The sequence below is a fragment of the Clarias gariepinus genome, chromosome 21, assembly GCF_024256425.1.
Source record: "Clarias gariepinus isolate MV-2021 ecotype Netherlands chromosome 21, CGAR_prim_01v2, whole genome shotgun sequence".
Lineage (NCBI taxonomy): Eukaryota > Metazoa > Chordata > Actinopteri > Siluriformes > Clariidae > Clarias > Clarias gariepinus.
The window spans coordinates 23,895,739-23,918,548 of record NC_071120.1 but is presented as its reverse complement, the minus strand read 5'-3'; the positions used below and the strand labels follow the sequence as shown (position 1 = coordinate 23,918,548).

Sequence of the window (22,810 nt, the reverse complement as noted above, 5' to 3'; positions counted from 1 at the left end):
ACTAAAAAGATTCGATTATGAAGTTCACTTCACCGAGGCAAGTCTGAATGACCTAAGAAAAGGATACACGTCTTTCATCTGGTCGATGGAGGGCGCGCGGATGATGTCGTTGATGCCGATGATGTTCTCGTGTTTGAAGCGCAGCAGGATCTTTATCTCGCGGAGAGTGCGCTGGCAGTACGTCTGGTGCTCAAAGGGGCTGATCTTCTTTATGGCCACGCGCACTTTGTTGTCCCGATCGTACGCTGAACTACAGGAGAAAAAAAACAAAAAAACAAAACAAAACTTTTAAAAACCTTTACCGCATAGAAATGATCAAAAACATGACAAATTACACCAGAGGATTGAACACCAACATGTTATTTAACACTTATTTATTAATGTGTAAAGAGTTGCGTAAATAACACGGCAAACAGACGTTTCACTGTATTGATATTTACATGTTAATAATAATAATAATAAAGAAGACGTAAAGTCATTCACATTTGCATATTCACAACGACATTGTTTATTATAGATTCAGTTATAAATTGCGATTCTTTTGTGTGATGATTCTTTTCAAAAAATTTTTAAATGTATAATAGAGGTGAACCGGACGATCAGACGCTGACTAGAATTGGCTTTTTTTTTTTTTTTTTTTTTTAAGTTTGATTGGCGGATCAGCCTTAGATATAAACGATTCTGTATTAAGCGCAGAAGCTTCAGTGGAGCAACATTATAAAAATCCCATGTTAAAAGCCTCTGATCTGCCTTTTTTTTTCAAACTCACATCGACACACTACATGTGCTTATACCAGTGTCAAAATAATACCACGAGCGCTAATTAGTTGCAAATGGCACGCGTTAGAAACCCTGTGTCCGCATTAGAAGCCGCATGTGCCAGCAGCTCCTCGACCCGCGGACTCATTCTTGAATTTTGAGACTTGAGGTATTTGAGGAGGTTAAAAACGTTGCAGTTTCTTTATAATCCTTCAGGTGGCGCACCCTGAACCATTTTCACATTTTTTTATCCCGTGTGATAGGAGTGAATTATTTGCCAAGTTTGTTTAGAAATAATAATTATGACGGAGGACCGAGATACTCAGTGCTGCCTAGTTAAATGTTAAACTTAATGTTAAAGTTGTATTTGAAGTAAGTTTGTATTGACTAAATGCTGCACTTTGTTTTTAGGTGAGAAAACTAATGTTATAAGTAACAGGCTACATTTAATTAATAATAAAACTTTTTAAAAAAAATTTTATTTAAAATTCTAACCAAATTAAATTTTTTTGGTGGAAAAATTAGTATTGAATCGAGATATTTATAAAAATCTGATTGCGACTTTTAAAATCGACATCTCCGCTTCTTGGAAGGCGGACCAAGTTTTGTATAATCGCAGTCTTGTAGGCATCTCCTTTCACAACCTCACAACAGCAGCAAAACTCGAGAGTGAAAGTGATCCACTGGAGAAAACGACAAGGACTGCGAACTGAATTAGTGGATAAAAATACGCCCTACTTTGTATACGAGTCGCACAAAGGATCAGGTACGGTCTGATCATGGTCTGTTCCGTACAACAGACTTCAGCGCAGTGCAAGGGCTTCCAAGTGTGTTGCCATAGTGACTCTTTGAAAATGACGGTACGGTAGAACAGAGGCTCGCACCACGCACACACACACGTTATAGCTGACCTTCAGATCCATCTCCTCTTTCAACACTTGCTGCATTTCACTAACTCAGCTGTAACAGTCCTGCCTTCAGTCCTGTATGTCTCACTCGCACAGAAATGCATTCACTTACCCTACAGAAGTTTAAACCCCAGTGGCAGGCTGTTTGTGTAATCTGTCGTTGCACAACCGGATTGTACGAGAAATAGATTCAGGCAAATAATAATGACACTATGCATCTTACTATGAAACGTCTTTCAATCATGATGAGACAAGACTGAAATGCAGAATAAAACATTATCGATTATCACCCATTTCCATAAACAACCAGACATTTGCTTCCATTAAATGTAAATGTTTAAAAGCTTGTGACACAAAAATTCCCAATATATGAGGAACTTGTCACTTCCCATGCCCTTTAATAAACAATTACACAATGTATTTATATACTATAGCATTAAAAATGTCTTCCCTGGAAAGAAGAAGCCCGTTTGCGATGACATCATTTGTCCAAAGTTGGAGAGGAAGAACTCAAGTGTCCTCCACAGAGAGCTGACCTCAACCCTACTAAACATCTTTAAAATGTATAGTATATGAATGGATGGGTCCTTTTTGTCAGATATACTGAGCCTGACCTCACATCGTCTGCAATGTACACCGCCATCTGTTTTGGAATTAACTAAAATTTTTACGTTACCATGAAGTGTGCGGAATGAAGGTGTGAAATCGCATTTATTACAAAGATTTCAAATGCACAATCATGAAAAAAAAATTATCATGAGTTCTCAAAATCCAACAGATGACGCTGTAAATTTTTTTTCCATTTAAATTTCAAAATGGGCAGTTCTACTCTTCTCGTGGGCCGATTGTAATAAAACAAAGCCTATATGTTACCTCAAGCTCGGCCAAATACGCCTGTGAAAACAACATTAAAAACCGTTCAGGGGTTTTTACGTGATGCGTGCACAAACAAACAGACAAAAATGCCAAAAACCATCTTGGTGTGTTCTATTACTCATGGTACAATTAAAAAAAAAAATTAAAAATCGCAAATATCTCCAATGTACACACACACGCTACCTTTACAGTTTCATTATATGTATAGATGACTTGCATGCAACCTCATTTGCTCCTAGGGTTAGAAGAGACGCGCCAGTCAAAAGTTTGGACGCACATACTAATTTAATGTTTAGATTTATTTTCCATGCTCTAGAATAATAGTGGAGATTTCAACAGTATAAAATAACACATATGGCTTCACTTAATAAAGTAACAACAAAAGTCAGTTGTTATTTTAAGACACGAAGGTCGGTTCACAGGATTGTTATGCGTGTTATTAAAACCCGCTGAGCACCATGATGAAACTGGCTCTCATGACGTTATGAAGACTTTACAAACTATAAGTAGCAGACACATCTCAATATCAAGTATTTTGGGCGCCTTCAGTAATGGTTCACAATGTAGGAAAGAAATAAAAACCAGGAAAGACCATGGAGTTAGAACTTCTGACTGGTATGGAAGAGAGATCTACAGACACTGCAAACCCACAAGCACCAAACTACACACGACATAAGCAATTGATCACCTTCTATGGTGACACAGGGTTTTGTATGCCATCGCCTGTCTCTAATCTCATGGTTTCTCTTCCTATAAACCCACATGTTCTTTGATGATGCCCTTTTCTGCGTCCCTGTTGTTCCAACCTACAATCACTTTTGATCAAAAACCATCAAGAAACATTTTTTTTTTTTGTATATTAGTCTTGATTTAAACCATAAAACAGGTCATGACGCCACACAGCTTACTGTATGTGCCTTTGAAATTAGGATTAAGGGTCATCTTGTGCTGTAATCAGGACTGGGAGGACACAGACACACACACTGATGTAACCTATTACATAAATATGTCGGTGTGTGTAAAGTGCACTGCAATGTTTATGTTCATCCCTAATTATTGGAGTGCATGATGGAAATCAGACTTTGTTCCTAAAATCCTGAACCTAATTTTGAACCTAATGTGGCAAGTCTTGTTCAAAGATCTAAGTAAAAGATTTCTTAACTAACTTATGTATTTATTTACTTGTGATATTTATTGGTTTATTTTATTTTTATTCATTATTATTTTTTAAATACTTATTTACTTAAACCTACCAAATAAAACCTTTTTAACTAACATACAAGACCACTGATAATCTCCCTCAATCTGGGGCTCCATGCAAGATATCACCATGTAGGGTCAAAAAGATCCCAAGGACTGTAAGCAAAAATCCCAGAACCACACGGGGGGACCTAGTGAATGACCTGCAGAGAGCTGGGACCAAAGTAACAAAGGCTACTATCAGTAACACACTGCGCTGCCAGGGACTCAAATCCTGCAGTGCCAGACGTGTCCCCCTGCTTAAGCCAGTACATGTACAGGCCCGTCTAAAGTTTGCTAGAGAGCATTTGGATGATCCAGAAGAGGATTGGGAGAATGTCATATGGTCAAATAGAACTTTTTAGTAAAAACTCAACTTGTCGTGTTTGGAGAAGAAAAAATGCTGAGTTGCATCCAAAGAACACCATACTTACTGTGAAGCATGGGGGTAGAAACATCATGCTTTGGGGCCATTTTTTTTGCAAAAGGACCAGGACGACTGACCTGTGTAAAGTAAAGAATGAATGGGTCCATGTGTAGTGAGATTTTGAGTGAAAAACTCCTTCCATCAGCAAGGGCATTAAAGATGGGTCTTTCAGCATGACAATGATCCCAAACACACTGTCCGTCTGAGCAACGAAGAAGTGGCTTCGTAAGAAGCATTTCAAGGTGGCCTAGCCAGTCTCCAGATCTCAACCCCATAGAAAATCTTTAGAAGGAGTTGAAAGTCCGTGTTGCCCAGCGACAGCCCCAAAACATCACTGCTGTAGAGAAGATCTGCGCCAAAATACCAGTAACAGTGTGTGAAAACCTTGTGAAGACTTACAGGAAACATTTGACCTGTCTACACCCGTGGTTCTCAAAGTGTGGGGCGCGCCCCACTAGTGGGGAATACAGACATGACAGGTGGGGCGCAATGAATGGGGGGGGACTTAGTGGAAAATAATAGGAAAGTACCTATTATAATTCATGTTTTTTTTTATTGACAATTAAGATCGAACACTCGAAACTAAACAATCACACGCAATAAAATGGATCATTAATACAAGTAAATTAAAATAACATCAGAGAAAAAGTGGAACCATAGTGCAACAATAACAGTTTAACGTCGGCATGTTAATTGCAAAGGAACAATATATAAGGAAACATTCGGTATTATATATGTAATTTCATTTATTCCAATGTGTGTGCTAAAGTTTCTGTATTTTTGCAAAAAATTTTATCAGGCAGTACTAGTCTGGCATTTCTAGTTTTCAGTGTGGCAAAAAAGTTTAGGCGCTGAACAGAAGGAAAACATCATTGTAGAGAGGAAATATGTGGCTATCTTATTTGCGGGTTTATTTACGCAGCTATTGAATTCGGAGATACTGTACTGTATGTAGTCAATGGATACATTTGTTACATGGACCACAAAAAAGCAGGTGTTTCAGCACTATCAGCCTAATCAACCAAAAAAGCCAGCCAAAAGGAAAACATGGTGAAGCCTATGTGTGTTTTGTGTCTTAAACCGCTGGCAGCATACAGCACGAGACCCAACAAAGTAGGAAGACACTTAGAGACAACACACCCTAGTCACGAAGCCACTCGACTTCTTTGGAAGAAAGCTCTAGATAAGTTCTGAAGTAAGCCTGTTATAACAATTGCACGTGTATTTTATCTGTTTTGAACTTGGTATTATTTAATCTTATTGGTTTAGAAATTGATATTTCAATAAATAGTAAACTTGGCTGATTTAGTTATCATTTTGATGACAAGTGGGGCTTGAAAATTCGCCCACCAAATACTTATTTTCCACCATAATTTGCATATGAATTCTTTAAAAATCCTACAATGTGATTTTCTGGATTTTTTGTTCATGTCATTTTTCATAGTTGAGGTATACCCATGATGAAAATTACAGGCCTCTCATCTTTTTAAGTAGGAGAACTTGCACAATTGGTGGCTGACTAAATATGTTTTTGCCCTACTGTAGTTTAAATGTTTTTCAGTATTTATTTATAATATTTATTTGCTTATTTTATTCTTATTTTTATTATTTATATATTTATTAAATTTTAATATTTATTTACTTGTGGTTTATTCAGAGATCTAAATAACTTAATTAAATACATTTATTAATTAAAAAATTATGATATTTATTTTATGTATATTTATTTATTAAAGTTTTCTTCATTTCTGGAGATTTTTATTCAGCGGTCCAAATAAAACAGCAAGCTGTGCAAAACTGAGATGGCTGATTTTCAGTCCGTATCGGTGTTTAAGAGCAGTTGTTGTGTTCTTACCAGCTGTGTTTCAGACAAGAAATCGAAGCGAGACTCCCTGGAGGCAGTTTATTTATGCACATATAGACTTTTAAGTCAGGTCATAGTGTCTTGCCACTGTCCACCGCCGAAAGCTCCTACAACAGGCCTGGTTTGATGGAAAGTGTGCAATACTCCAGACAATGTTCTGTTGAAAAACCGTCCTGGCGAGAGGAGGTGTGTATATGTGTGTGTGTGTGTGTGTGTGTGTGTGTGTGTGTGTGTGTGTGTGTGAGTGTGTGAGTGTGTGAGTGTGTGAGTGTGTGAGTGTGTGAGAGTGAGAGAAGGGGCATGGTGTCCAATGACAAAGTGCAGGCTGATACAAAGAGGGAAACTTTATTTTGCTTTACACGCGCGCAGACATGTATGTTATAAGTATAACATGTATTTAAGAGTACATGCGCTCTGACACAAAACACAATATGTTTTACATGCACACACGTGGTCACAGTGTTCTAGTTCACAGTACATGTGTGCACGAATGTTGATTATACCAGTAAGAGACGCGCACTAAGACCCAGCAGGAGAGATGAGTACCCACAATTCCGCAGCGCAAGACAAAGAAAAACCGTTGGCTCAGTTTCGATCACAGGACACTCAGCGTTAAAACAAGAAGCGCATGCATGATACTCGGTGTAAACCAAGACTTGCTCGTTTTCCAAGTCAAAATTTATTATAAATCTTTCCTCGTCTTCGCAACACTCGCAAACCCGGTTACTCGCAATCCGAGGTTACACTGTATATAAAAATAATTTTTAAAAACTTTTCCTCTCTCCCTCCTTTTTATGCTTTTTTTTGTTTAAATTTAAACCAGAGACTCAATATGCCTTAAAATAGAACTTTGCATTAACTGGATTATTAAATGCACGAGAGATAATCAAATGCATGACCCACTCTGAGAAAAACTTTGTTGATATAATTAATAGATTTCATGTTAAAATGTCACTAATTTTATTTTTGTGTCATGGCAAAACTGTGCGCAAGACTGTTTTATATATAAATTCTGTTACTAAATGCTCACCCTGCTACTTTATTTTGTTTATGCTGGGGAATTTTTAATTATATTTTAAATTTAATTTATAATTTATAATAATAATAATAATGAAAATAATAAAAGGTTTTTAATACAACAAATAAATAAATAAAACACAACTTAATTAATAAATTGAGGTGGCACAGTGGGGTTGCGGTTAGCACTGTGGCCTCGTGAGTTAAGTGTTCGATTCCCGTCTGTTTATGTGGAGTTCTTGATTAAAACATTACAAGATTAAAGATAGGGTTGAGTATCGTTTGGGTTTTAACAATATCGGTGTCAAATCGAGACTTTTAAAACGTCATCTGTGTCTTAACAGTGCCTGAACTGATACAACACCAATGACGGCAGTAGTTGGCATTATTGGTATGCTACAAATCCGCTTCAAATTTCAGTAGTTCTTTTGGAGAAATATGACCATATTTGCTTTATCTGGCAAAATACGACACCAGTCCGGACTTTGCTAGGGCTGGTCTGACTGACGGACACACATACTGTACATTAATAGAATCCCTCTCCTTTAACTTCATCCGATGTGTCCTCAAATCTTTCATTAGGTTTGACAGGTTTACAGCTTTACACGCAATTGTTAAAAGACATTTGTTGCATGCTGCGGTGTCGGAAACCTTTGCTGTGAAATACAGCCACACTTGTTTGTTGATACTTTGGACATTTTTAAGCTTTAGGCATTTTAATCTGAACGTGTTTAGCTTAGTGAGCTAACGCTACCTGCTGCTGTCATAGCAAGAGTAATTACTGCGTACATGCGCTGCATTCATGCGGATGTTCTCATTTCTCAAGTTGTAATGTAAAACAAACATGACTAGTTGTATTTATATTATTAGAGCTTTCCGACCGGCGTTTACATCCATTATCTCATTTGGGAATCTATTTATCTATTTATTTTTACGTGCGGCGGCGGAAATCAGAATTCTTACCCGGTTCTAGCGCATACTGGTTATATAAGTACTGGTGCCATATTGGCACTGGATTTTGTTACATCAACCCTAAATAAAGGTAATAAAGTTATGGGTATTATTAGGGCCCAAGCACTAAGGCCTTATGTCATTCTAGACTGCACCCAATAGATGTGGTGTACTCCTCCTAGGGGATTTATACGATCACCACCAAACTGGGCCAATATGATCTCAAAACATTGAGGATGCAAAATTGCAAAGAGATATTTCGAACGGGTCAGCTATAACGACACCATTTAACTTATGCCGTAAAGTTGATAACTCCGTGCGACAAGGTTGATAATTCTGTGCGACATCAAACTAAGTGACGACATAACGTGATGATATTTTTTCCCAGCATTTGGGGCTTTCTGGAGGTCTAAACATAATTTTAGAAAAGGGGAGAAATTTGACATATCGACAAAACTGCCCTTGTGACGATGAGACAGGGTGATTGGGCCCGCTTATAATTGCTTGCTACTGTATTTGTGGTTATTATTTATCAATGTTAACCAAAGGATTAATCAACCAGAAAATAATCATCAGATTTATTGGACAAATAGAGGTGAAAAATCTATTAAGGGATTCATAAAAAAATGTAATGAATAATAATAATAATAATAATAATAATAATAATATCCTTGTTTGTTGCAGCATTAGTCATAACGGAAATAACTTTCAAGACTCCATTCAGGATCCATCATTTAGAGACTACCAGAGACCAGAAGAAAAATAATGCTGTTATCATTATATTCGACAATATCCTTAATTTGACGAACTAACCCTGTCCGCCTCGAGCGCTAAAAAGAGACTTGCTTATTGCATCTTTAAAGCTGGCTGTAATTATGAGCTGCCAGAAGGCTGATGTAGTGAGTTACTGCAGGGAGTGGACAGCTTGGGGATGGGCTAGCAATTAGCCTAGTGAGCATAAACCATCGCAGTTAACACCCATGCACGTGTGCGCACACACAGACACAAAAACACACAGGAATGAAGACTGAAAAAATGGCTAGCATGTTAGAGAGTGAGACACACCACGGAAGCATAAACAGAGGAAGAAAGCAACACTGAAAACCGAGAAAGTCAGCAGGATGAAAGAGAGCGTGATAAAGAGGGAGAGAACAAGAGATATGGTTTCCACGGAGACGGACAGGCAAGACTTTTGCAAAGAGGAGTTATGCAACGGGATGTTGCCATGGCAATGCAAAAGGAGGGCGGTAACAGAGCATTGAGAGTTTTTTTTTTTTATAAACAGCAAGCTTACTTTGGTCTTCACTTGCTTTGGTCTAAGAAACAAAAGGAAGACTATGAAATGTGAAACGAGGGAGGAAAAAAAAAACGCTGACAATAAGATTTTCTTCGTCTATAAATAAAGAAGCTCAAAGACGAATGCTGTGCGTGTGTGTATGTGTCAGGGCAGTGACAAGGGTTTGCATGAAATATGTCATATTTTACTGTCTATAAACAATTAGATAAGCAACCTGCAGCTCGGCTGCCCAGTCCACACAAGTGTGTGTAGGGGGGGGGAATGAGTCAAATCTTCAACTCAACCTCATTTACCCATTTATTCACACTAGCAATAATCAATTCACACATGCAAAACAACAGCTCATGTTGCTTTTCCATTATCCCACATGGGAAATGAAAGAGAAGGCGTGGCCTCTCCTGGCACATCTCGTCGAACGTGCAAAATCAAATGTATATTTTTTTCTGTGCAAGTGTGACAGCAGCCTGACAAGCTTCTAACGAGATTTTGCCATGGATTTTGGAGTGGTCAGTTCCAGCGGTACAGAAGAATCATGGTTAGGATTAAAATGAGCGCTCCTGTCCTTACGGTTACCTGCCCACCCTCACATCCACAGCACCTTGGCAACAACGGGCTTATTAACCAGGCGCTGACCTTTCGCAGCACTAGACTTAGACCTCTACCGAAGATCGCAATTATCAGAGATATGGTTGTGTCCCGATTCTGATTTTTAAAAAAAATGCTTTAAAAAGATGCGATATTCACATTTCAGTCATTACCCAACAAAAAAGAATAAAAAACGAAGAAAGAAAAGCAAAAAAAAACCTGATCTATGTTCCTTTTTCTTGGGGTTCAAACAAGGCTTCTCCCTATTGTGACCTCATATAAGACGATGCCCTCTGTTCTGCAGAGCTGAGTAACAGGAGTAGCTCATTTACACAGACACTGAAAAGACAGACTTGAAAAAAGAAATAAAAGAGGGAGTGTAGAGTGTTAAATAAATAAATAAAAATGCAGGTGTATTTCAGCTAGAGTATTAACACAGACAAACACCCACTTTTAGGAGCGCTAAGAAGTTTGTTAACTTGTGAAATGAAGAAGGAAAAACAGGTCATCTTTACTCCCCACGACCACCCGCAAACTATACTAAAGTGCTATACACATTTTAAATCAGGAGGATGATTTATGTGGGACACTCAAGACAAAGACCTGTGAAAAATAAAATTCTTAAATCAAATGACACAAACAATAGGCATATATTATATATTAAATTATATTACATCGACATTATATCCAGTGAGGGTTTCTTCTATTAAACTGTATTACCAGACCTGCCATTTTGCACTATAAGGAGAGCGAAAAAAGAAGTTTTTACAGTTTTATAATAAAAGAAAATGAGCCAATAAAAAAAAAAAAAAAGACAATGTAAAATTACTGAAAGTTGAACGCATGTTCTGAAATATTGACTGTATACAAAGAACTGGCCGAACCCTGCGTAACTTTAATTTATATGCCAACACGTCACTTTTCATCTCCTATGTTTCCTGTGGTAAAGTTAAACGACACCGATTCCAGTTAGCTGGTTAGCTAAAGCTCACTCGAGTCATCCACACCACTGATTATTCCTTATTTTATAACTTAATGTCATCTTCACAGGACAAATTGGATAAAAATTCACCCCTGTAGAGTTGTCTTGAATGTCTCTGAATCTTGCTATGGAAACCAAAATCTGTTAGTTTTTTTTGTACCAGGTTGCAAACATTTATTTCTGCTGTAAAGATGCACATACCTCGATTGGGATTGACTCGACTTTAAAGCCAAACCCTAAGTGGCCATTCGAATATTTTGGCTTTTCCCGCATTAGACTCATTTTTCAAAACAAGAGATGAATTGTTCTATTTCACCTGGAAGCCCCGCCCACTCCCACACCCCATCTCACCCGCCCTTTAAACTTTGAGGCGCTCTTGCTTTCTGTTTCGGGTTTGTTAACATAAAATTAAAATCGACTGAGCTATGCTATTTAAATAAAAAGTACAGGTTGTCCCCTACTTGCGAACGAGTTCCGTTCCAAGAGCACATGCGTAAGTCGGATTTGTTTTCAAGTCCAACAAAGTGAGTAGTTAGACACCTTTGACACAAATATACAATTTTACAGGAATATACAATATACAGCATACCAATCCGCTTGACTAAACCAAAAACAGAAAATTAATCTCACACTGTTTTCTCTGCGCTTTTAAACCCTGGGCACCATTTTATGGAGCCGTTTTCCACTGTATTGGACTGTGAACTTTGTTTTGTTGAGGATTTTCCTAAATATTGTATATAATTGTAAATATGCTGTGATTTTTTTTTTCCACATCTACAAATGTTTGTAGATCCACGGTCCGATTGTATTTGCGGAGATTCAGAAAAAAAATTTGTTACTAGGGCTGTAGCTATTGAATATTTTAGTAATCGTGTATTCGACCAAAAAATGTAATCGATTAATCAAGTAATCGGATAAAATGTACTTATGCTTAATTAAACAGCAATGTAAAATATATAAGAGAAACAAAGATTTATTAGTTTCCTTTTTAGAAAAATCTAAATTTATTTTTTAAATGCATACAGCATTTTATCAAAAATAAACATTGTCATTATTTATAATACAAGACATAGCTTAAAGTTGACTGAGATAAATTAAGTGTATTACAGTGCCATTCATTTTTATTTTAAAGCCTTTTCTCAGATGTAAAAAACTGAAAAAAAGGTATTTCAAATGACTAACAAAAAAAAACTAAGGCACACATTAAAATAAATTTTAATATATTTTTATCGCTCCTATCCATTTTGCAGCCCGCAACAGAATGGTCCATCAAATCAATACACAGCTAACTGTTTGCGTCTTCTTCCGCTTTGTGGGTGACATAAGCGCTTCTTTGTGTTTACTGGCGGCTTGCATCCGGAAGCGCGCTGTGTCACGCCAAACAAATAATTGCGCAAAAACATAACGCAAGACTTTAAAACTAATTAAAAGAAGCTTTGAGACAAAAGATTATGACTCGATAATTTTTTGTAATCGCATTACTCAAGTTACTCTGGGAATCGTTTCAGCCCTATACATTACCATACAATGCTACTTACAGTTTTTTTTAGTGGAGAACAGGTTAAAATTGCACCAAAACAAACCAACAGAACCCCAACAATACATTTTTGTCTGACAGGGAAACAAGGACGGATATCTGGACCTACGAGGATTACGAAAGTCCGCAACGTCAAACGTGTCAAATCGAAAACACTTTACAAATAACAATGATAAACTTTCGATTGAAGTGAGTATGTCTCAGGTGCTTAGACAGACATGCTCAAGCAACAGATCGACAGGGAACAATTAATCAGTCATGGTAGAAATAAAACAACTTTTGGCGCATTATGGACCGATTCCAAAAACATAATGTTCAGTTATCGTGACTGCCCCAAAACAGTCCAGCTATTCGTGACTCCACACAGCTGATATTATTATTATTAATGTTATGACTACACCCTCCTTCCCAACCCGCTTTCAACCTGAAATGGTGGAAATGCTCCTTTTCCTGTGTTTCAGGAGTCATGAGTAAGGAGAAGTCAATATCGCACACAAGTTCACCACAGAAGTTATTATATCGGAGATTGAGAAGAGAAAGTTAAAATAAGTCTAAATATTTTTGCTGGAGAGGGAGAACGGAAAAGAAAATCAATCTGCTGTCTTTAATTATGGGATAACGGGTGAGCGTGAACAAAAAAATAAAATAAATAAATAAATTTAAAAAAAAAAATCACAGAGCAACGGTTTCAAGAAAACAGACATACACAAACACATGGAATAATAAAGCTCTCTCTCTCTTTCTCCCGCGCTCACTCGTTCGCCTCATCCCGACACGCCACGTCCAGCCAGATTGAATGGCGGCACGTTGACGTCATTGGCAGAAATGTTACCATGGCAACTGGCACTACAGCAGTGCCTGGCATGGAACTGCAGTGCTGGCAAACGCTGTTGAGCAAGCTCCCTCCATAAGCACTGTAACGTGTGTGTGTGTGTGTGTGTGTGTGTGTGTGTAAGCGAGAGTTTGTAGAGGTGTGAGCTTGTACATTTATGAGCGCAGCCATGTGTCTAGTGCATAAACATAAAGGGTGTGTCAGACTGTGCGCTCTCTGCATGTCTCTGCATGTGCGTGTGTGTGTGCGCGCGCAAAGGTGTGTGTGTGTATATGTATACAAAGAAAGATAAGCTGCGGAGATGAGAAAGCAAAGGTCGAGAAAACCTTTCAGAAAGAAGAAGAAGGTGGTGCGTGTGCGCGCATTTTGTGTGTGTGTGTGTGTGTGTGTGTGTGTGTGTAATACGCTGCAAAAAAAAAAAAAATTATATGCAAACACGAGTGATACAAAACAAGCTCCAAATTAAACTCACTGGTGTCCCTGTGCTTCTCTACGTACACAATAGAGCTACACACTGCTCATTTTACTACAGGCCACTGATAAGCACCTCGATCGCATGGAGAAATGGAGAAAGAACAAAAAGTGAAAAGCACGCAGGTCAGCCCAGGGCGGTGTGTTGAGTAGACACAAAAAAAAGCTGAAAGGATGCTGTATATAGACATCATTAAATGGATTATAACCCTCAGTCGCACATTTGCATTTTTCCCCTTTGCATGATATTTGTTCAAGCAGACCTGTCTCATAAAATCGAACACATCGATAAGACTGACACCTACACACGATAGCGTTATGGCTAAACTAGGAATCGGTTATAAAACATCAACGTCATCAGATTTCTTTGCTAAAGTATCTTAAAAAAACTTGATAATGTTTGAGAGTTAAAAAGTGACAATCTTCAAAAGTATCCTAGTGTACCGTCACCTTTTACTGAGTTTTTATTAGGACTTTTAAAGGAAAAACAAAACATCCAGACGCTGAATGGATTTTTTTTTATCTACATGCTTAAATTATTTACAGATGAGTTTATCTATATTTATGCCGACGACAGCAGCCTTTCCGCAGGTTATGAAGGTAGTGGGCTAATGTAATGTTAATGACAAAATGCAAATCTCGCATTTATGCTAACAAATGGTCAAACGATTTGTAAAATATTAATGTAACATGGATTCTGTTTATAATTATGGCTTTTCAGCTAGTAGTTGTTTTTTGTATTTACTTATATATTCATATATACTTTAAACTTTTAATATATTGTTCAATTTTAAACATTTAATTTTTTGTTCAATTAAAACAAAATTTATTCTTGAGTCATCCAAATCATTTTGTGGCTTTTGTAAAGTATCGATTCAGGCACCGTTTTAAAAGCACCAATTTGGCACCGGTATAAAAAAAAAACAACTCAAACAATACCCAACCCTACAGACGAGTCTCTTCTGCAAGTTGGTAAAGTAGATTTTTATGGGTCAGGTGTTCTACTTACTGAATGTTTGCACAGCTCGGCTAAGATTTAAGATTTTCATCACCATACTGTAAATGTCGACCGGTTTTACGCCTTTTTTCCTTTATTCCCTGGCTTGAACACCCCTCGTGAAAATAAGCAGGTCTTTAAAAAGGCCCTCATTTGTACTATATACACTACCGCTCACCATCTTCTCTCTTTAGGATCACTTTCTAAGTCAACAGTCGTCCTGGATTTTTATTTCTTTCCTCATTGTAAAACAAAACTGATGTCATTCAATAAAATACACAATAATCTCCTCTGAAGAGTTGATATTAAGATGTATCTACTACTTGCGCTTTGTAAAGCCTTTATAACGGCTCTGATCTGAGGTGCTGTTTGTTAATTGATGATTTCTGAAACTGGTAACTCTAAATGAACGTCTCCTCTCCAGCAGAGATAGGTTTTGGGCTTGCTTTCCATGAGAAGGTCTTCATGAGAGACAGGTTCATCCTAGTGCTTGATGGGTTTTTCAAATGCACTTGACACAATACTGTAATGTTCTTGTATAAACTGTCCCAGAAAGACTGACCTCCATGTCTTAAAATAACAACTTCTTGTTGTTACATAATTACCCAATTCCACAAGTTAATTTATAGTTTTGAAATCTCCAAGATTGTGGAATTTTAAAAATAAATCACTAAACAAAAACAAAGAAAAGTCGCAAGTGATCCCAAACTTTTGAGCGGTAGTGTATGCATACTGTATATACACACACACTATAAAGTTTAATTTTTATCAAAGTTGTTTCGCTTTCCCTTTTTTGGGGGGTTTTCTTTCAGTATATGTGGTTAGAAGATATATTTTTTTATAAGTTTACTTAAAATCTTCTAACCACATATGCTGAAATAAAAAAAAAAGAAAGAAAAAAAACGGAAAGCGAAACAACTTTGATAAAATTAAAACTTCATCCCAGCTGCCAAAACCTCAAGCACAGGATGTTAAACTGGTAGAGGAGGTTTTAATTGAGGTGCTTTCCAGCATCCTTATTATATAACGAAACTGACCAGTCCATGTTTCAACTTTTCTAACTGTTCAGAAAAATCATTTTCTCATTCTCTAAATTTTAATTAATCAATTAGCAAATGAACTATATTATTATTATTATTATTATTATTATTAGTAGTAGTCTTTTCCTACCAGCTCGTTAAACTAGACTACTTGACCAGCTCACTGTTTATTTTTTTTCCATAACTGGTCAGAAGGAGCAGGGTTTTTTTTTTTACCCAGCATGCTCTGCAAACCGGCCTGCGAGGGTGTGAGGCAGAATAGGCGCTTATCTTACACAACGCATCGAGTCACCGGGAGGCATTTGAGATGATTAAGGACTGATTTAACTTCAAGGCTAAAGTGTAACACCTCTCTAGAGCAAACGGGAGCTCTGGCACAAGTGCTGAGATCATTACAGGAGATAAGGTTTCCGCCCAGCAGTCAAATCCGCACAGGGAACAAGACGTGACATCACCTACAGCAGGCCCAGAGTTCAAAATCCAACACAATGGACGCGAGTGCTGGCATGCGGATGGCTGGGGGTAGGCAAACACACACACACTCAGACACACGCATTTACGGGAAAAAGCGCTTCAGCGAGCGTGAACAACAAACTGGAATGCCCTCCCTCCGATCACTCACTTTCCCTGACTCGGCCAAATCCACCTCGTCACTTTTAACCCTTCCCTCTCTCTCGATCCCCTTCTCTCTCTCTCTCTCTCTCTCTCTCTCGATCCCCTTTTCTCTCTCTCTCTCTCCCTCTCTCTCTCTTTTTCCTGTTTCCATTCTTCCTGTCTCTCTCTTACACACACACACACACACATTTCCTCATCACACACTCCCTGCTTTCGTTTCAGCTTCTGTAACTGATTTAAATCTAAACAAATCCTTTTTTTAAAAAAAAAAATATATGGTTGACTTTTTATCCAAAGCAGGTTACAACACAGACAGCATTGGAAGGTTCATGTTTTAGCCCAAGAACTTCAGTGTAGCTGGGATTTAATCTAACACCCTTTTAATCAGTAGGCCTCAAGCCTTAAGGCAAACAGTGCAGGCTCTTCTTAGGTGTTGTGGTGATGTGGGGTAGTTACTGTTACCACCCTGGAGTTGATTGATGCTTTTTAACAATATGTTCCACATTATTTTATTTTCCATGCTGCTGTAATTTGCAAATTTTTACTATTTTTACTCGTTACGTTCTAAGCTGCAAAACAGAAATTCTTTAGCCCTACTGTCTCATGGTGGCAACTTTGAATCCTGACGTTGTCACATATCCAAGACAGCAAAATTTCCAGACACCCCCTCTCGTTTTAATGTCACGAGACACAGACCCCTCTCGCTCTGATGTCACAAGACACACACACCCCTCTCGCTCTGTGAATGTCATTCTGTATAATGATGATAAATATATAAATTGGTTTTTAGCTCCATGTTTTTCACACACGCGACACAATGAATTATGGGAATATATTTGTTGGCTTTTTGGGTGAAGTAAAGACCTGTTCACTTGTTCCCTACACCAGACCACAAGACACTCTCTCTCTCTCTCCCTCATATCAAAGTCACACTGGCCAAACATAGGAGTCTATGAGATCATGTATGCAGAAGAGCGTGGATAATCATTTGATGAGACGTAAAGCTTTGTGACATGGCTAGACTATCAATCAAATCCGATTTTTGGGCATTCCTATTTTAAATTGATCTCAGACCAATAGCACTAATATTTACAGTCTGATTCGTCTAAGTTAGATCCATTTTCTACAGGTTTTAAAAGTATTAAAATCTGAAAAGTATATTGTATATATATACTTTAGTATATATAATACTATTGTATTGCTTTTCTTTTTAACACACACTGTACTGTCCCTGTTTCTATTTTCCCTATGCTGCTGTGACAAAGAAATTTCCCCACTATGGAACGAATCAAGGTATATCTTATCTTATCTACTAAAAGTAGGTAGAGCTGCACAAACTGAGGAAGGAAAAAAATGTTGCCTTATTATCCTTGCGATTTAAACTGCTATATTTAACTATTAATTATTAATCTAAAAAAAAAATGTATTAATCTAACACCATTAAATTAACACCAAATAAGTGGACATATGTCCTCATTTAGAAGAGATTTGCCAATATTCATTTATCAACTAAATTAAATAAAAACTTTATTATTCACAAGCTTTACAGAAGTGTCCATATGTTAACTGGAACAAATTGCAGCATTCCGCGGTTAATAACTGCTCAGGTCCATAATGCAATTTCGTGGTTTACTTGTGTTCATTGTTCAAGTGTCATGTTTCATATACTACACTCCATCCCAGTAGGTGGCAGTAATGCATCAACTGCCCATATACTCAAAGATGAAGAATTGATACGACTTCAAAAATGGGTCTTCAAAGATAGAATCGATTTGTATTTCCTGGAAAAGCTGTGGTATTTTTCCAAAATAAGGAACTTGCCAATTTTAGACTGTTTAACATTTGGAAGTTTACCTAATTATAATTTTTAAAAAAAATTTCTTAATCAATTCAGTCAACTGATTTAATTTATTGAACAAAAAAAATGATTTAATTGGAAAACAGTTTAATACAAAAGACAACTTGAGATTTACTGATCGCCGTTTGATATTACTATTATCGTTATTATTGTTACTATTATTACTACCATCATTACTATTACAATTATTATTATTATTATTAACCTTACTTTCCTTTTTTCAATGTCCTCGAATGTCTTTATCTTTGACTACTTTATCTAAATGTCTGTACTCTTATTTTATATACACTTATTATTACTCTTTAATAATAATATAATATATAATAATAATATTACTCTTTAATACTATTATGTTTTTCTGTTTTTTTTTGTTGTTTATTCATTATTATTATTATTTTTTTTAACTATTTCTGCTATTTCCTTGTCACTCATTTCTGCGTTTTGGCAATACAAATGCAAATATATGCCACGTAAAAAAAACACCTTTGAATCTTGAGATAATATCGTATTGGGACATCACTGGTGATCCCTATAGCCTAGTATATTATCTGTAATAAATTACAGCCCTTTTTTTTTTTTTTTACAATTTAATATCGTGAGTTACGCCCCCTTGCTGCTAGTCGCTGTGATTTTTTTGCTTTCAGATGATGCAGGAGGAGATCCAGTGTGAGGCTGCAGGAAACGAGGGCTGGAGGCGGGATGAAAAGTTCAAAAGAATGCCAACGTCTGCCAAACTGGGGACTTACAAGTGGACTCGAGGGGAAGGACTACTCCCCGAGCTGCCGCGCTCCATAATTACAACTTGATGGCTCCCACAGAGCGCAGGAATCTGGAAAGAGATCTTCAGAGAAGACTTCAGCGTTTTTTTCCCCCATCTTATTTCTCCAAGAATAGAAAGTCAACAATAATGGAAGTGCAGGTGCTTTGTTTTTGCCATTGAAAACATAAAAAAAGGGGGAGAGAGACTTAATTCAGGAAAATCAGTCAATGACTCAATCTTGATCTCGAAGTAGCGCTGCACAAAAATTGAAAATCACAATATGGACCCGTGAAATTATTTCAAATGTAAGTAACATCTGCATAGCTGGAATTGCAGTTCCAGTTTGTGTGATATTGTGGAAATGTACAGTTTGTGTGATACATAAATATCGGCAAACATCTGGCAATGATGAGATCATTTGTGCTGTTATTTGCTGGATAAATTAACCTAGATAAATACGAGGGTGAGGCAAAAATTTTCTGCACTCCGGTTAAATGAAAAACATCTGTTAACAGCACTGTCTTATCAACATTTTCCGTTCAAAGCTCCCGTCCCCCTGGTCACTGCTGTGCAGGTGTGATCGTGTTACACCAGTTCATTTGTAACTGCTGCGTGATTTGTTTGGGATCCGAGGGTGTACCTGCTGCTGAAACAACTCGCAGAAGTGTTTGGATATCATCTGCAAATAAGATTTAAACCGATACTTGGTACTATTCCGGCTATTACTGGTGACGAAATGAATTTATTATTACGAGCCTGAGAGTTAAATGGCAGAGTACGGAACGGAAACAACCTCCATCATTGAGACTAAGAAAAAGTTCAAAAGTCAACCATCAGCTGGAAAAATTTATCAATGCTTACAGTTTTCTGGGATTCTCAAGGGCCAGAAGTATTGGAACATTACCAGGAAAACGGTTCAACGATCAACAGTGCTCGTTACAGTGAGACGCTTATTAAAGAGTTGAAGGCCAAACTTCGGATCAAATGCAGAGGAGTGATTTTGGAGGGCACCATGATCTCGCATGACGATGCACATCCGAACGCCTCTGCCCATATTGTCGACACTCCGCAAGCATCTATAGTTCAAATCTTGCTCCATCACACTTTTCACCTGTTCGGTCCCCTGAAAGCAGGACAAAGATTCGCTTCTAATAAAGAAGCGAATATGGCGGCGCTTTAGAAAATACGAAAGCTTGTCGTCAGATTTATTGAAAAGCAAAAGAGATTAGGTCAAAAAATAATGTCTGTCTTTTCTTACAGTTAATCAAAATACATTCTACAGCCAGAGTGCGAAAGATTTAACAGTTAAGCGCCAGCGTCAAAATAATCACACTGCGATTTTAATCGACTCGTGCAGCTAATTTCTGAAGACTTTCTATGATTAAAAATTTACTAATACCGGAAACTACTTCTGCATTACTAAAACAATGCTAAATAACTAAATCCTTACAAAAAGATCAACATTACAGACAACTGCATGCAATTGTTCCATTTCTGTTTTATTATTAAGACTCTGCTATTGTATACACGGCTCTGCGAATGAGTTGTTACTATAGAAACGATGACATTCACATCATACATGAAACTGAAGGTGACTCTAATCTGAAAAGAAGGATAACAAAAAGTGATTTATATTAATCAAATTTATGCAATTTATCTTCATCTTAAAAAGTTCCCCCAGAATCCATCAATACAAATTCTTTATTCAGAAAAAATATCTGTCACACTTCCTGTCTGTGGTGACAGAACTTAAGGTTGTCCATCCTCTTAATCTATAATCTGAACAGAGGAACGTCTGCTTCTCTGACGTCTTCTCTGGCTTCCACAGCCTCATCCGAATTCCTGTCACTAAAGCCCCGGGCCTTCACCCATCCTTGTAACCCGATGCAACAGTATTGTTCCAGGCCTGTGCTAATCAAATATGCAGTGGGACTCATTTCTTGCCTGTCCCTGTCCCTGACCCACGTGTCAAGTCGATTCAGACGTCTGTACTATACTACACTGAGCGCTGTGGCGTTGTCGTCGTCGCCGCCGCCGCCATCGTCTCCATCGTGCTGTAGTGTGTGCAGGGTGTAAACCGGAGACCCGACTTATTCATTCCACTCTGTGTGAGAGAACCCAAAACACGCTTGGGCCAATAATGAGATCACTCTCAACGCCTGACCACTCCTCTCACTGGGAACAGATGGACGGCATCGGACTGGGATCGGACAGGATGTGCTCTCTGACTCTCGGTTAAGGGACGAGCTGGAATCAAAACTGGCTTTTACTCTGCAGAAACCTCTCAGTTTCTCATTCTCATCATCACCATCATGCATGGGCTCGGAATAAACAATATTATCCAGAAAGAGGTCCCCCATTTCATTTCTCCCTAGCTCCAGGTATTGTACAGAGTCCAAGTTAGCCTGTCACACTTGAAAATAGATCACGTTACAAAAAAAAAAAAAGTTAAATTCACGATCATTCTCATTATTTTTAGTAAAGGTGTGTGTATAATGTGTTTTAGTGCAAACTATTGAACTCTACATGTTTTTTTTAAATCATTGATTGACATCAGACGCATACAAGAATTAGATTTAATATCAGATAATTAAATAGACTTTTGAATTAGATTTTGTGGGAAAAAAAATAATCATCAAAACAAACCTTGGTTATGAAAACAGTTGTATGATTTCATAATATACTGCCATTAAAAAAAGGCAATTTCAGAAAGGTCCTTCTCAAGCAAAGAAAACTAGGAAATTGCTGAAATTATGAAAATTATATATAAAAACTGTTCAACTCATTATTAAAACCTGGAAGGATAGACGTGCACAAAAATCAACTGTAAGTAAAGTAAGAGTATGAAAGTAAGAGTATGTGATAAGAACTTATAGGACTGGGACTAAACAGCTGTGTGAGACTCAAGAAAAAAATTTATTGACTTTGGAAAAAAAAAAAAAAAAAAAAAAAGTCGTCTTGTGGTCCAGACTGACCTGTCAGAGAGAAGGCCAATTTTAGCTTGGGATTTTGCTCTGGAGAACGGCAAGTTGATGTTGAAGTTGAAGAAGAAAGAATGCGCAAACGATTTACCTTAATCGTTTTAACTACTACGAAATCCCCGCACTGACGTAGGCAAGCATCCCACAGAGGCAAAAACGTCAGAATTCTGATCTCACTCAAGTCACATGTCCGCATATCGGATGTTTATTCGATCTAGAATAACATGCAGAAGTGACTCTGATGATCTGTAGAACTTCAGATTTGTGCATCTGAAGATTCTCAGGCATCCAGGTGAGGTTGTCTGGAAGTTGAGTCACGTCAACTGGACTTCCTCCTAGTCACTTTAGGCTGATTACGTGTACGCACTATATCCTTTAAAAAGTTGTAATTAACTAGTATTTCTGTACTTTTCTTGGTCTTCCTTTAAGAAACAGAGTAATATGCTTTTACATTACATTTAGAAAAGGTAAAAAAAGCATTGCATCTTTTTTAAATACGATTTTTTTTATATTTACCAAACTAAGAAACTTTGAACTTTGATGTGTTTAACAGACAAAACCTGAAGTATATGCACGCATCTCAGTCCAAGTTCAAAATATACCTCAAATGTTTATGGCTGTGGGTTATTGATCGGAAAGGTCGAGGGTTCAAGCCTGAGAACTGCCAAGCTGCCACAGTCGAACTCTTGAGTCTTACCCTTAACCCCATCTGCTCCTGAGCCCCATATCCTCCTGTCTGACCCTGAATTCTGACCCCAGCTTCCTAACTAGGACATAAATATAATAATAATAATAATAATACTTATTATTATTT

At 37.5% G+C, this 22,810-nt stretch overlaps 1 protein-coding gene across 1 annotated transcript in view; it reads right to left on the bottom strand.

The window, feature by feature from the left end:
* The window catches only part of mapk1 (mitogen-activated protein kinase 1), a 36,604-nt gene that overhangs the window by 11,921 nt on the left and 1,873 nt on the right, over positions 1-22,810 (bottom strand). The window contains exon 2 of the mRNA XM_053480954.1: positions 68-250. Coding sequence (XP_053336929.1) covers positions 68-250 — 183 coding nt within the window. The remainder of the gene's footprint in view (positions 1-67; positions 251-22,810) is intronic.